A 14,471-nucleotide genomic window follows, 5' to 3' on the forward strand; every position below is an offset into this window, starting at 1 on the left:
ACGCTACTTGCTTCTAGATTTGACTTCTTAGAGCTACAGCACTATTGCCAATAGTATAAAGGACAAGCGCTTAAGACACAAGCATTATGGAGCAGCCGGTGGGAAGGAACCCAGCTACAAGGAGCTTGCTCTGAAGGAGGTAGCCCTCAATAAGGGACCTCAGCAGAAGTAGGGAGAAGCCGGGGAAGTAGAGACTTGGTTCCTCCCCAGGAAAAAGGTGGTGAAAACAAGAAAGGACCAGGGAATTGTAGTCCAACTGAAGACAGACCTGGACTTTTCAAAGTTTTTACCTTCCCTAGCAGGGCAAAACTCCCCCAGAGGAAGTCCAGTTCTAGAAGTCCCAAACCTGCCTGCAAATACCTAGTGCAGTAACCAGCAACTTTTGCATGTTTCCCCAGAGTTTTGGAGAAATTAATACCTTCAGAAAACTACCATTTCTTCTGTAACTTCATGTGCAACAGGAGCACACAGCTATGGGACTGCCAGTCATTTCACACTGCCCTAATGCTAAGACTTCCCAAGTGCTGCACTGTAGGGAGTTCTCTGCGTTCCAGGGATTTGCCATCAACCCAGAGGGATGCTTAAAAACACCGCAGTGGTACACATCTGTCAGAGAGCTGCTTCAGTGGTGTCGCAAGGCTACGTGAGTCCACCACCAGCTCTGGCAGGTCCAGGCAGCAGGTGTGCTGACTTGCCTCTGTGCTAATTTGTCTGTCCACCTCTTCAGGCGAGAAGATCCAGTGAAAAGCTGGAGTTTCACTGGATCAGCAACAGCCCTGGGAGGCAGCATAACTATAACTGTAACACCTCCGTGGCTCAGGTAGCCTGTTGCGTACTCTGCAGTCTTGGCTTCACTATAGCAGCTGAACAGACTTTGTCCTCTGTGATTAAATCTCCATTCTCTGGGCTTGAAAGACCATTCAGAACATCATGGACATTGTATGTCCCTACACAGACACAGTTAGGGCCCGATGAGGTGGGAACCCTAGAAGCATCTTCATTTTAATTAGGAGTACCTTCCACTAGCCTCTGCCTGCCTGGCTCTAGTTACAGCAAGACCTGTATTTGACTGTATGTATTAAAAAAATTGTCCTCCCTACAGCAGCGTTGCTTGCTCCCCACATACTGAGAGGTAGCCTCAGTGGCAGGGGTGACTCTCATCACTTACAAAGTGGCAGCAACAGCCGGAGCGGTCCCTCCCTGCGCAGCGTACAGCAGATCCACACCCCCACCTAGTGGGAACCGCCGGCTCCGCTGCTCCGCACCCCACCACGGACCCCCACAGCAGCTACGACGAAATCTGAGGGCATTACTTTTAATGATTAAGCAGAAAGCACTTTAAGGAAAAGGCAGGTTAAGCCTCTACTAAGCGACCGGTATTTTACCCGCTCGATGTTAGGCCCGGCTGCAAACACAGCCCTCGTGCTTTGTAGTAGAGTAATGATTAACGTCTGCAAGGTCAATGCGATAGGCACGTAAAATGTTAGCAGAATGGCAGAGCTGCATTTTAAACCTATTTTGCTATTATAGAGAACTAAATTCTTGAATACAAAACAAAGACAAGTAACTCTTCCGTAAACAGAAGAGGTTTTAACACGTCTGTAAGAGCCTACCAGTTCCCAAGCTGAGTCACTGACAGTATTTTCTGGAGACAGTTTGGGGTTTACTACTTTTCTTTTTTTTTAATACATGCTCTAGATAAAGGTGAAATAAATAATTGTGAAGTGGAAAGTAGAAGCTGGAGGAAAAAAAGCATCTTTTCTCTATTTCCACTTCTGAGTGCTCAATAAAAGCACCCACAGACCCCTCCTGTCTCAAGAGCAAGATGAAGGTGCGACCCCCCAGGGATCACTGGGACCAGCCACTGGCATCAGCCCCACTGCCCACCCATCCCGGAGGGACAGCAGAAAAGCTGCAAGAGCTCAATTTGGCTGGTCTGAAATTGCTTTAATCTTTTCTAGTACAGAATGAGACACACATGCTTTGCAACTCTTATTAGCCTTCAAATGTCTTCTACAGGTCAGCAAAAAATCACAAACGTGCACTCTGATTTCGCAGCAGCATATTGCCCTTTGAGACCTGATTGCATCTGTTTCTGAAAAGAAGTTCAGCCACTGAAATCTGTTTGTAGTCTTCAAACCAAAGGCTCTAAGTGCAGCAGTTTTGCCACCCCTAAGTATTTCTTATGGGATCACCCTGATGCACTTTGTTCTTCCGACTCATAATACATAATCATTTCCGAGAGGATTTGGGTCAGGTACTGCACTTTTTTCCCCTCTTGAAAATAATTCAAAGTTCTTGTTTCAACATACTGTGGCCTACACACAAATTAACTGTGTATACATACACAGCATCTTCATAAGCAACAGAGTTAAGCAAGGACTGACAAAAGCTAGGCACAGGGGGACTGTCAGAATGCAATTCTCCTGCAACTCTCCTGTTTGGCCCAGGTTAAAAAACAAGTCAGCTAGCACTGAAGTTAGAAAACTCATTGTTCCTGTCATGCAGATCAAGTCTGCAAGTAATTTCACGCTCATTGATGAGATATACCCCACACAGTTCAGGTTGGAGACAACTTTACACACACATCTGCTATTTTTACCGTTAGAGACAGGAAGCTCTAGGTAGAACAAACTGCGTTTTGGTAACAGGTCTTAGACATGTCCATTCAGACAGCACATGTGAGACTGGCTGTAATTATTTACCCTCCTGTTTCTCAGTTCATGTAGGGAGACACACATCTGCCCACCTTCACAGCACCTTCTGTAATGCAAAGCGCTAGTTCTTGGGGCTAGCAGCCCCAAGTTTACTGTGACACAGATCAGTAAAAGGTTTATGCACTTTCACTGCCCAGACAGTTGACAGCTTTGCTAGCAGATGTGCTAAGTTATGGACACGTACTTCAGTTCCTAGTGTCACAAGAACCACTAGGACTTTTTCCAGATTTCACAGAAGTTTGGAGTTAAGACAGTTTAATCCAGCCCTTACTCCAAACAAACCACACAACCAACCTTTGTTTGCCCTTTATAACTGTCCACCATAATAACCATTAAATAATTTTCATTGTTTGTGTTCCTACTATTTACCTTCAACATTTAGTAAATTTTCACCTTCCTATTCCACAAACATTCCTGTTTGTATACAGCTTTGGACTTTCTACATTCAGACTTAAAAGACAGGATACAAGGCACCAGGACAAGCTCACCAGCTGACTGTAAGCAGGAGATGAGCGGAGCTTCTTCTCAACCTGGTGCACAGCAGAAACTGAGCCTTACCAGCATGTGTTGGGTCTCATGCTACTGGCTTTAAAGCCTCAGCAAGAGCCAGTCCTGCCTGCGGAGCTCTCCATGGTTTACGTCCTCACTGCCTGGAGTTAACTCAGGCTTCCTCCATAGCTTAAGCACTCCCTTCCAGAGCATGAGTCTATATGCGTGTTTACATCCCTGTTCTTTATGCGCTATGGCACTCACCAACAAAGCCCTGCCTCAGCAGTCACTCCTGAGGAGGAGGAGCACTCCACTAGAGGTTTTTTGATCTCTGCTATATGGCATTTCACCATATCATATGGTCTTGAATAAGGAAAGAAAAAAGGACTCCGCTGTTTCCTTCATCTTCAGGCAGACTCCATGGTGAACACATGCCTCCTCTGTACTTTGAAGGTACTTCTGGAAAGTAAGCAGCAAAGGATTCTCTTCAGATCTGAAGTGCCTGTTCCTCCTCTAAAAAAAATGCCCCTGCTTCACTCCCGCTCAATCCAGCTTATCTGCAGGATTTCAATAAACTGAAGTCTGACAACTAAAACCTAAGTATTGGCCTTTACTAATCCAGATACCAACCCAACTTGCTTAAATTAAGCTTTTTATCTATAGCTAGCTACATGATTTACAAGTTATGGTGAATACGGCTCCTTTTTCCAATAATTATCAACAGTATTAATCAACTATGTAACTAATATTAAGTCCTTAAAAAGAATTTGCCTCAATAGTCTTGCAACAGGAATATTGTGGGATACATGATGTATTCTGCATTAATCTAAGCATTCTGAATCACTCAGAAGGAAACACACGAGGACAGAGGCTGGGCACATTACGTTAGGAAGATGGATTTCAAAATAAACCAATTACCACAGTAAATAACTACAGCAAAGATTTAGTTTTGAATTGTCACCTAGAAAGTGTAGTTCTGCCAGAAGTTTCTGTCTGGGGAAAAAAAAAAAATCTATGTGATGCTAGTGTTTACTCATGGAGACACAGGCTTCCTCTCTAAGAAGAAAAGCTGAGCATAGTTTGTGACAGAGACTTCATTCACCAGCTCTCCAGACTTACAGAGGATTTTGCAGACAGCAAGAATACGGACCCTTCAGTAGGCTTTTTGGTTTTTTTTAGAATTCAAGTCAAAAGCTTTTAGAATTCAAGTCAAAAGCTGCCAGACTGATTACCAATAGACTTTTCTTCATCACTGCTCTCACACCCTCAGAGGCAAACCAAGCATATGAAGGATGATGATCCAAGTTTTAAATAAGATTATGAAGCAATCCAGACTTAAGCAGAAGCTCAAGCTGCATATCTGAGATGAGAAGTAGGCCTAGAGAAAAGATATCCCACAGCAGGAAAAAAAACCCACACCACACTTTAAATGTGAAATAAGCCGTGTTTGCACAACTTGCTTTCATTCGCAACAGAGCGATCTCACCAGTCACAGCTCTGGTTAGTGACTGACGACTGTTCCTATGGTGGTGGTAGTTTCTCTCCCTGCATCTGCTAATGAAAGGCATTTCTTTCTTTGTAAACACTTCTTCCCTTAATCTTACTTGATACTTCAAAATAGCAGCCTAGCAGTACGATAATGTAAGCCTACTTCTTGTTTCCCTGAGAATCCATCCTGAACTTAAAGGAGCATCCTAAGAAAGCTCAAAGAAAACTTATACACAAGGTACTATGTATGTCCAGTAGTATCCACTCTAAAATACTTGCAACAGAATTAGCAAAAAAAACAAAACACACCATTTCTTTTATTTTTCAAGACCTTTTGGGCCAGCTCCTTTAGACCAGACGATACTTCATTCCTGCCTCAAGTATTAACTTTAACTTGTTATAACTGGACGTTTTAGGATATACTTGAACAGTTGGTATGGAACGAGTATCACATGCTGTCATTCAGTCCTATATGAACAATTTAGCCTGACCCAGTACTGTAATCTCTTGCCCAAGTAATACTTCAAAAGCTAGTGCATCAGCATAATACATGAAGATCTCACTTAAGAGATCCAGGAAATTGTAGGGATGACTGAAGACAGTCAAATCAGGCAGGCACAGCAACATCTATTTCCCCTTTCACCTATCTTTTTAATCTGTAAGAAAGCTCCATACCTTGTAATATAACAAATTACAAGAGGTGTTTCTCTTCTCCAACCATTTTCAAATCAAGTAACTAACTGGACCAGCTATTACTAAAAATTAGTCTCTTATGGACAGTTATAGAAGATTCTCCTTTTGAGTTTTATTTGTTTATAGCAACATGAAATACATGTTTCCACTTAGGTATTTTAGCGCAACAAGGAAATCCATTATCTCAATAAGCTTCAGCAAGGTGATCTGTGTTTCTATATGCAATGGAAAAGTTTATTTAAAGTGTCTCCCTTCGCTGCACAACAGTTTGAAGCTTCAAAAATCTAAGTAAATCCCTCTCACAGAATTAAACAAACAGACACTTTGCTTGATTATGAACTGGTTTTGTTGGATGAGCTAAGTGTTTTCTGCAGTAGAGCAATTCATTTGTAAGCCACAGGCACTACTACAAGAGTGGTATCAGAGTAGAAGTGGTGACATTTTAGTAGTCTGTGGAAGAATTCCACTCTACTTTTTGCAAGTTGCATATCGTGAAGATACATTCTCCCAGTTGATCACATTCCAGATGGCTTTCAAATAATCAGGTCGAACATTTTTATACTGAAGATAATAAGCATGTTCCCATACATCAATTCCTAGCAAAGGAATGAGGCCTGTAAAAAAAGAAAAACCCCAGAGGATAAATTTTGTAAATCTATTAAAACATGCTTCACATGTAAAGTCTTACATTGCATCCCAAAGTTGTACCCAGTTTCTGAGTCTTTATCTGCAGGGAGACACAGAGCTCTCCAGCGCATAGATGCTTATTGCAACATTTTAAAGAATTGTTTGCTCTCCACACACACATATTGCATAAACCAAAAGAGCTGATTAAGATAAAACACCTACGAATACTCTAGAACTGCCTTGAAGACATAACTGAAACGAGATAAAAGTCATTTTTGAAAGGTTTACATCTTTTGCACAGTTATGCATTTCACGAAAAGTTAAACCATGAAGGAGTCTCTTGCCATGCCAGCTTGCTTGTAATATTTTAATCACAAGTTATTGTCTAATTACTTTCCTTGCTTTTGCACTAAAATATCCTTCTCACTGCATTTTTAATGGGGAGTTTTCATGGTGCGGAGGAGTGACGTTTACCCACATTATGCTGTTATGTCCCCATATAAAATTATTATTTTTTTTTCCTACTGATAAGCAATATGCAGACTGCTGACAATACATGAAATTCCTTGCCATTCCCAATGAATTCTACAGAACGTGTTTTAAAGATATCTGCAATAGGATTTGGACAAACAGCCGCTGCGGGCAGGATTCTCTTTGGCCGTGAGCTCTTCCCTCTGTGGAGGGTGTCCAGCCTGTCATTATCACTGCCATGTCACTCTAAGCAAGTGAAAATATCTTCAGAAGTGATCACAGCCAGTATCACGCTGCTTGCCTGGCTTATTTAACTGACAGTCATTACCAATATTAAAGCAGCAGCTTATAAGCCTTCCATTTTAAACCCAGCCTACACAGTAACAAGAGTCACTATGCGCACCTTCCCCTTTCCTGCTGTCTGGCCTATGCTGACAGTTCTGTGAATAACCCCTTTACCAGAGAAAACAATCTAAAGGCAAGAGGCTTAATCTTCCTCACTACAGGCAAGCTACTCCAGTTACTCAGAAATAATCCAAAGGAGCCTAAGCTAAAACTACTGTCTAAGAGAATGCACTTTCACAATATGCCCCATCTATTTCCCCTTTGACTAGACAGACTTTAAACTCTACTGCTCTTTACAGTTTTTAAACCCTGCTTTACAAATGTTGTTTTAAAAATTGCAACTGTTTTTCACTTCTGCTAGTAGTGATATTCAGTTTTCCAGTCCTATTTATCCAGCAATTTCTTCTCAGCATTTGTCCACAAACCCCTTTTCAGATCTCACACACTTGCCTATGAAATCTACAAAGAGAGAAGCAGAGGGGAAGGAAAGAAACCTGACCTGTTGTTCCTTGCAAAGGGTCTTGATTTGCACAAGCTGCTATTTGTAGATGCCCCTGCTCTTTGTTGTAGCCAAGCCACCCCCAGCCTGATCCTTGAACACCAACTGATACAGCTGTCAGCTTCTCCTTGAAGTTTGCGAAGGAACCAAAGTCACGCTTGATGGCTTCCATCAATTCTCCTTTAAAAAAAGCACAGAAAGGTCACAGAACATCAGGTACTTAACGTCTTTCAATTTCCAGATATCACCCAGAAATAGAAGGAAAGAGGAGCAGAAGCATCTGGGCTCTGTGGGAAGGAAGTGTCTAGACAAACAGAGTAGTTGCATCACAAATTAATAGTTCTGTCCCAACCTGCTTAAGAGGGCAAGCAGACTAGAAAGAAATTAGTGCAGTAGTCAAACACGCCGTTCTCAAAAGACACAGTCAGAGTGCTATCAACAGGACACTCAGGCGTTTACATTTTTGTCTAAAAGGAAAGACTCTTTCAAGGAGAGAAAAGATCATCAGTTCTACTGGTCAATTAAAACTGATGCAATAAACCATAGTAACAAGCACTAACCTTTAGGCTCTCCTCCTCCATTAGGAGAAAGGTTTGTCCAGAAGATGGTGTGATTGATATGACCCCCACCATTGAACCTCAGTGCAGGCTGAAGTGACACCTGAGCTGTAACATCACCTAAGGATGCAGGAGATAAAAATACATAGATACATAAAAACTTCATCATCATCATCACCATAGCAGTCACTAAGTTGCCACTAGGCCTCCATCGATCTCCAAAATCTTTCAAGTCTTACTAGCCTATAACATGTCTATGGAAAAGATAATGTTTGTGACTGTTATCCATATTTTAGATAGTCACTGACAAACTACATTAAAGATTTCTTTATCTTTGACCTTTTCTTATCCTGCAATGACAGGTGATCTGCCAATATTGCACCTATCAGGCAACCCATACTACACATATAAGATTTACTGCCATTCTACAGCAGAATAAAGCAACTAGTACAGCCAGAACATTTTAAGGACCGAGCACTTGTAAATTGCTCAGTATTACCACTACAAGACAAGAACATTGTTCACCCATTAGCTCACTGATTTGCAAAATAAGAATTTTTTAACTTTTTAAACAATTTACAGGGCGAACAGTTTGTGCTTCAGAGAAAGTTGATGAGTACAGGAAACACATGCACAAAAAAAATGTTTTTCTCCCTCCTATTTTTTGGTTTTGGGTTTGGTTTTTTTTTTTTTGGAGGGAGGTACTTGCAGGAAGAGATAGTGACCCAGATCATTTTACTCCACATGACAGAACCCTGCATCTGAAATCAAGATCAGACAGGCCTGTACATCCTCCCTTTCCACAACATGTCATATTCCTTAAAGAATTCACTGGTGCCTTGTGGCTATAAATGGTGTTGCACCACTTCAACACAAGTCTTTTGAATGCTATTTTGGCTTTTGAAAGAACTGAAACATTTCAAAGGTTTTGAAGGCTTTTTCCACCACTCCAACACATTCTCTAATAAGGAATCAGTGGGGGCAGCTGTTTCCTCCACTCTCTTTCAGAATGAGTGGTGGAAGTCTTCCTATAGCAATAAATGAGTCATCTTAACACAGACGTGAAGGAAAACCACAAAGCAGTAGCACACCTGTTAGTAAGGTTCTAACACAGATTCCAGGTTCTCAGCATCTCACCCTAATAGAATCATAGAATCATTTAGGTTGGAAAAGACCTTTAGGATTATTGAGTCCAACCATAAACCTAACACTGCCAAATCCACCACTAAACCATGTCCCTAAGCAACACATCTACAGGTCTTTTAAATACCTCCAGGGATGGTGACTATCTCCTCATACCCTTCAGAAATTACAACAGCCTTGGTAAGCTTCATACAAAAAAAATATCTGGATGAAGCTGTTCCAGTATGATTCACAAGTTGCCCAAAAATACAGAATTCAATGCTTTGCTAAAATGAATTACAGTAGAGCTCACTCACACGCCTATGGCATCATTTGGGAATGATCCCTGTTACAGTAAAGATTTTCCTTAAGATGCAGAAACTAAAGTTTTCTATAAACTTTTCTTAAGAACAATGTCATGCCTACACAAATTTGCTTTCACATGCAATATGGTTTCATTTTTTTTCCCATTCAGAAAAATACTTGTAAGTTAAAGAACAGTCTGTGACTAACATGAGATCTCTGCATCTCCAGTCCTAATATTATCCAGAGCAACAAAACCAGACGGGTACAGGACTGGAACAAAGCATCCAATGCAGTTAGTACAAACACTATTTGCTGAATTCAGGCATCAAGTTAAGGATGAGACATCTCTCATATCCACCCGAATGGCATCTCTGGGACATTTTCATTGAATTTTGCATGCCTTAATGACACTTCTAAGTTCATCCAGAGCATACAACATACCACAAGCCAGAAATCAAAAAATAACCCATGATGCCTTTAATGTCTTTATCACTGTTTATCCTACCATTCCTTAGAGGAACCTATACCCCAGGACCACTAGGAACCAGAGATGGCATTTGACCATTGTCCTTAAGACATAGTATCTGTGGTGCTGTCAAATCAGTCCTGCTGAACTTTGCACTGGAAAAGACAATGCAAAATAAGTAACTTGCCCTTAAGTTACAGTGAAAGTATCTTGGAATTTATTTGTATACAGAGTCCCTGGCCTTTGCTCCAGCTTACTGCACTCCTCAACACAGCTGTAGAGGACAATTCAGTAAACCAAGACAGGCAACTTTGAGGTGCCCAAGAGACCAGTCAGCTCAGTTTCTCAGCCTGCTGAGAGTGATTTGTTTCCTTGTAAGGAGTTAAGTAAAGCACCACAGGTCACATGATGGTCAGAAAAGAGCAGGAAAAGTTGTGGTGGGCACAAGTTTTCACTGAAAATAAGTTTCAAGTTTATACCCTTCAATTAGCAAATCTTGTACATTTTGACGGACCAGTAATAAACAGAACCCGCTTATGCTGAAACAAACAACAAAGTCCTGCGCTGCACCCTGCGACAGAACGGCATACTCGTTTTCAAATGAGCTGCCAACGGGACTCAACTCGGGACAGCTTTTATTTGAGTTTTCTAAGCAGATACAGATAGGTGAGGAACATGTTATAGATGATCTGAAGAGAATACTTTGCTTTCTATTGCTGAACAAAGGCGACTGACAAAGTTCTGTTATCCAGAAGAGATGCTAGACAGTGGTTAGACGGGCTGTGTAACCCAATACTGAAATGCAGCGCAGAACGATTTTTGATCATGCTCAGCTTTTAAGTATGGGAAAAGAATGACAATACTGAGAGAACGAGGTGGCAGTTCAGACTTTGTGCTTTTGTAAAGCCTGGTCTTAGAAGTCTTTCTAATGAGGGTCAAAATACCACAGACAGTATACTGGGACACCAGTTAGGAAAAAAAAAAGGCCAAACCAAAACACACAAACATGCAATTGCAAGCAAATATTTGTCTGCTTTGATGTACATGACCACTATGGGTACACAATCCATTTGCAAAATAATGACTGCGAAGTCCTTAGGGAAAGATTAACCTGTACCTCGAGATACACCATTTCCACACAAGCATGCAATGAGAGCCTATCAAAGGATAGTATTTTTAAAAAATACCTCAAAGGATACACGGCACTGCAGATGTTCCTGCTAACTAGAAATTCCACCTCCACTAGTGGCTGAAGACTTGGTCATTAAACAGCATATGTAACGTCAGTCGCAGATATACCGATTTCTTATAGTTCAGGTTCCCTTCTCAGTTCTGTTTGCACTAATTAGATCTCTGGAATACAGCTTTCCTGGATCCACCACTGGCAGCACAAAGCAGCAGCCAAACTTGACTGCCTGAATCTCATTAGTTCATTAATTTAGACTGTACAAGTTATTTTTAGGCTTATTTAGGCACTTGATAATCTCTAAACTTTCATAAGTAACCAACATCCTCTATTCAAGCACACTGGCAATTCTCAAGGACTAGCGGGTTCAAATTTACTCAGATATTGACAATTCCCACTTTTGCCCAAGCAGTTAAATTACACTGTGAAGCCACCTGGCAACCACACAGCAGTAAGTCCATAAAGTAATCACTTCTTAGAGATAAATTGATACTCTTTAGAAAGATCATCACAACAGAAAAAAAACTCAGAAAGTATTCCACCTTCTTAAAAACATATACATGTTATTTCACACACTTCCGCCAGCGCAACTAAAAAGACTGAAAGATTTGGAAAAAGGCATTTCATGTGTTTCAGTGTAGCCCTGCTAGAACAACTGTAAAGTTTTCACAGAAGTCAGCATATCTCAAGATTCAATTTGAGATCTTAACAAAAAATACCATGATGGCTTGACATGTATTTTGGTGCCTCACGCTGGCATGCGACCTACATGACCCCTTAATCTGATCCAATGGCACAACTGACAGTCAAATTCAGATCTCTTCACTGGGTGTTGCATACATTAACAGCACATTTATCTTACCTCCATTTGTAGGCGACTAAGATTATTGCACAAGAATCAGCAGAGCATCTGATGTGAAAACCATCAAGGTGCACAAATTTTATACTTCATATAAGTTTGTTGCTAACCTTTCATTACAAAGTATTTCTTTAGTAAAATGACTGCAGTTTCGCATTAACCCAGTCTCTGGTTCATGTTACTAATGTAAATATGGACTAAATCCACAATAATCCATGAATTTTCTTCTACTGTTACAGTACTACAGAGAACAGAATTCATGCTTTTTAGTTACACCTAGTTTCCAATCAACAGCACCACTGAAGCTTACAATGAAAGTTTGTTCCTAATAGCATTTCACTTTATTTTAAAAAAAAGAACAAAAGAAAAAAGAAAGCTTGAATTAGATAATCCAAAACTTTTAAAAGAAACTATTTCCCCTAGAACTAAGGGCTATCCATTTTTCTTCCTCTTGTGTCATCTATGTCAACTAGCTTCTGTCTCATCTGTTGACTACAGATACACAGACCTTTTGCCAGTGCCTCCTTGTATTTCTCCTCTGCAACATTCAGGTTGTTCACGTAGGTGGCATGATGTTTGCTGTGGTGCAGCTGCATGATCTCTGCATTAATATGAGGTTCCAGAGCACCATAGTCATATGGCAAGTCAGGAAGAGTGTGCTTTTGCCTTGACACCAAGCATCCCAATGGTGCTATCAACTTGGCACCGCTTCTAGAAGGGAAAAAACAGAAAGAAGTAGTCTTATTCAGTACTTGGGCTTTACCAGTGAAGCAGACTGAAACCATGACTGTTACAATCAGCTGCTTTAAGTACATGGGGTGATTATCTTAAGTAAAGAAGTCAAATTTCCATTTTTCAAGAACTCAAAGCAAGCACATTCTGTAGCTTAGTTGCAAAGATGACTTCACATAAAAGTCACAGGGCTTCACAATGTGAAGCTGACACTTCTCAAACTGAGCCCTCCAAGCCACTGCAAAGAGTCACACACCCTCCATGCATACAGGCAAGGCAAAGGTGGGGGTAGGAATGGAAAGCCAGCAGTAACCTGCTGACATTCAAAGCTTCACCTAATCTTTATTCATTATATACAGAAGCAAAGATGTCCCTGAAGTGTCCTTCCCTCACTATCCACAGGGTCCCTGTACTGGGTAACAAAAAGGCTGAAAAACCCACACAGTCACTGGGTTCCCAGGACTGAATCTCTCTGGCATTAACACCAACACACGTGCCTCCCTGTCCCTATGGTGGGTACTCGAAAACCATACGCTGCGTGACAACAGGGCAGCGCGATGTCAGCACAGAAAACCATGCAGGTTCTGGTCACCCCCATTTTAAGACTTCGCACTTGTCATGAGACATAACAGCGACCACGATGAAAGGAGAACCGCTGGACCGGGAGGAAGGTCAGCCCCTGAGGCCCTTTTATGTTTCGCTGGTGACCTTGGCATAAACCAGGGACAAACCAAAAGCAAAACCCTCGGAGCCCTAAAGGGCAGCCAAGTGCGGCGACCCTGTCTAGGAAAGACGAGAGGATCGGGCAGCACCATGTCAGGCGACCAGAGCGCCTTTGCGGAGAGCGAGGGCGGAACCTGGGAGGGTGAAAGGACACCCGCCAGCAGCCCCCCGGCCGCTGAGCAGCGCGACCTCCCTCCTCCCGAAATGGCGGGGAGCCGCAGATAGGGCGAGGAGGGGGCGACTCCACCTCCTCCGCCTCCTCCTCCCCTCCCGCCCATCGCTCTGCCGCGGAGGGCGAGGGCGGTCCGGCCGCCACCTCACGCTGCGGGGCTCCAACCGACATTTCGCTCCCCCCACCCCTCCGCGGTGCGGCTCTCACCTGCCCGCCGAGGCAAGGCGGCACAACATGGCGCCTCACTCGCAGCCGGGCGCTACGCCGACGGCGCAACCGCGTCTTTGCCCGCCCTCGGCACCGCCCGCCTCGCGGCAGCTGAGGGGGCCGAGCTTCGCTGCCATGGAAAGTCGGTTGGCGTGGGGCCTCGCTCTCCTCAGCTGCTGAGGCTTGTTGTAGGGTTGTTGGGCACCGGAGAGGGTCCAGCGGCACAAAACATCTCTACTAAGCTCTGATTTACCTCTCTGTTAAGCTCTGTCAGTTTACTGACGGGACCAATAGCGCTTACAAATACCTTTTCAGCTATTTTGTCTACAACTTACTACTTTTTTGGTTAATTTCTGTTCTTTTCCTCATTTTTGTGCACATCTTGTTTCCCACCATGTTTTCCTCCTGGTAGCAATTCAGCGGCCTTTAGTGCTGATGAGAATCCTTCATTCAGGTACCTTAACCCCATCAGCTAAAATAATCTGCATAGTTAGAGCAAATGAGTTCAAAGACCCATTAAAAATTGGTTCTGCAGAAAGGTCAGCAAGGAGAACTCTTCCCTCGGAGTTAGGAAGCACTCTGCAGACAAGACAAACATGAAGTAAAATTTGAATTGTATGGAAATCATCTCTGTAACCACAAAACCCTCAGTCTTCCGTTTTCTGTCTTTTTAAATGAACACGTATATTCCAAGATCTTACAGAACCTACGTTTATCAGACTATAAAAACCACAAGTTACAAAAATTCAGTGGGGTTTAGGTCTGAACAACCTTCTTGAAAATAAATTACCTTATCTTGGAAATCACCACGA

General features: G+C 42.3%; 1 protein-coding gene across 1 annotated transcript; it reads right to left on the minus strand.

Moving 5' to 3' along the window:
- Nucleotides 1-5,474: 5,474 nt before the first annotated feature.
- SOD2 (superoxide dismutase 2) lies at nucleotides 5,475-13,748 on the minus strand. Its single transcript, XM_068409059.1, has 5 exons — nucleotides 13,660-13,748; nucleotides 12,334-12,536; nucleotides 7,890-8,006; nucleotides 7,330-7,509; nucleotides 5,475-6,001 (listed from the first exon to the last, which is right to left on the minus strand). The coding sequence occupies exons 1-5, from the start codon at nucleotides 13,686-13,688 to the stop codon at nucleotides 5,856-5,858; spliced, it is 675 nt and encodes a 224-aa protein (XP_068265160.1). The 5' UTR covers nucleotides 13,689-13,748; the 3' UTR covers nucleotides 5,475-5,855.
- Nucleotides 13,749-14,471: the final 723 nt, after the last annotated feature.

This window comes from Nyctibius grandis, chromosome 1 (assembly GCF_013368605.1).
Source record: "Nyctibius grandis isolate bNycGra1 chromosome 1, bNycGra1.pri, whole genome shotgun sequence".
In the NCBI taxonomy this organism is placed as follows: Eukaryota; Metazoa; Chordata; class Aves; order Nyctibiiformes; family Nyctibiidae; genus Nyctibius; species Nyctibius grandis.

What these genes read in the sequence shown, in the direction of transcription:
- SOD2 (XM_068409059.1), bottom strand. Translation starts at nt 13,688, where the DNA reads ATGTTGTGCCGCCTTGCCTCGGCGGGCAG. An exon ending in CGCCTTGCCTCGGCGGGCAG is followed by an intron (nt 12,537 to 13,659) that starts GTGAGAGCCGCA and finishes TTTCCCTTCTAG; the next exon opens with AAGCGGTGCCAAGTTGATAG. An exon ending in CAAGGAGGCACTGGCAAAAG is followed by an intron (nt 8,007 to 12,333) that starts GTCTGTGTATCT and finishes CTGCATCCTTAG; the next exon opens with GTGATGTTACAGCTCAGGTG.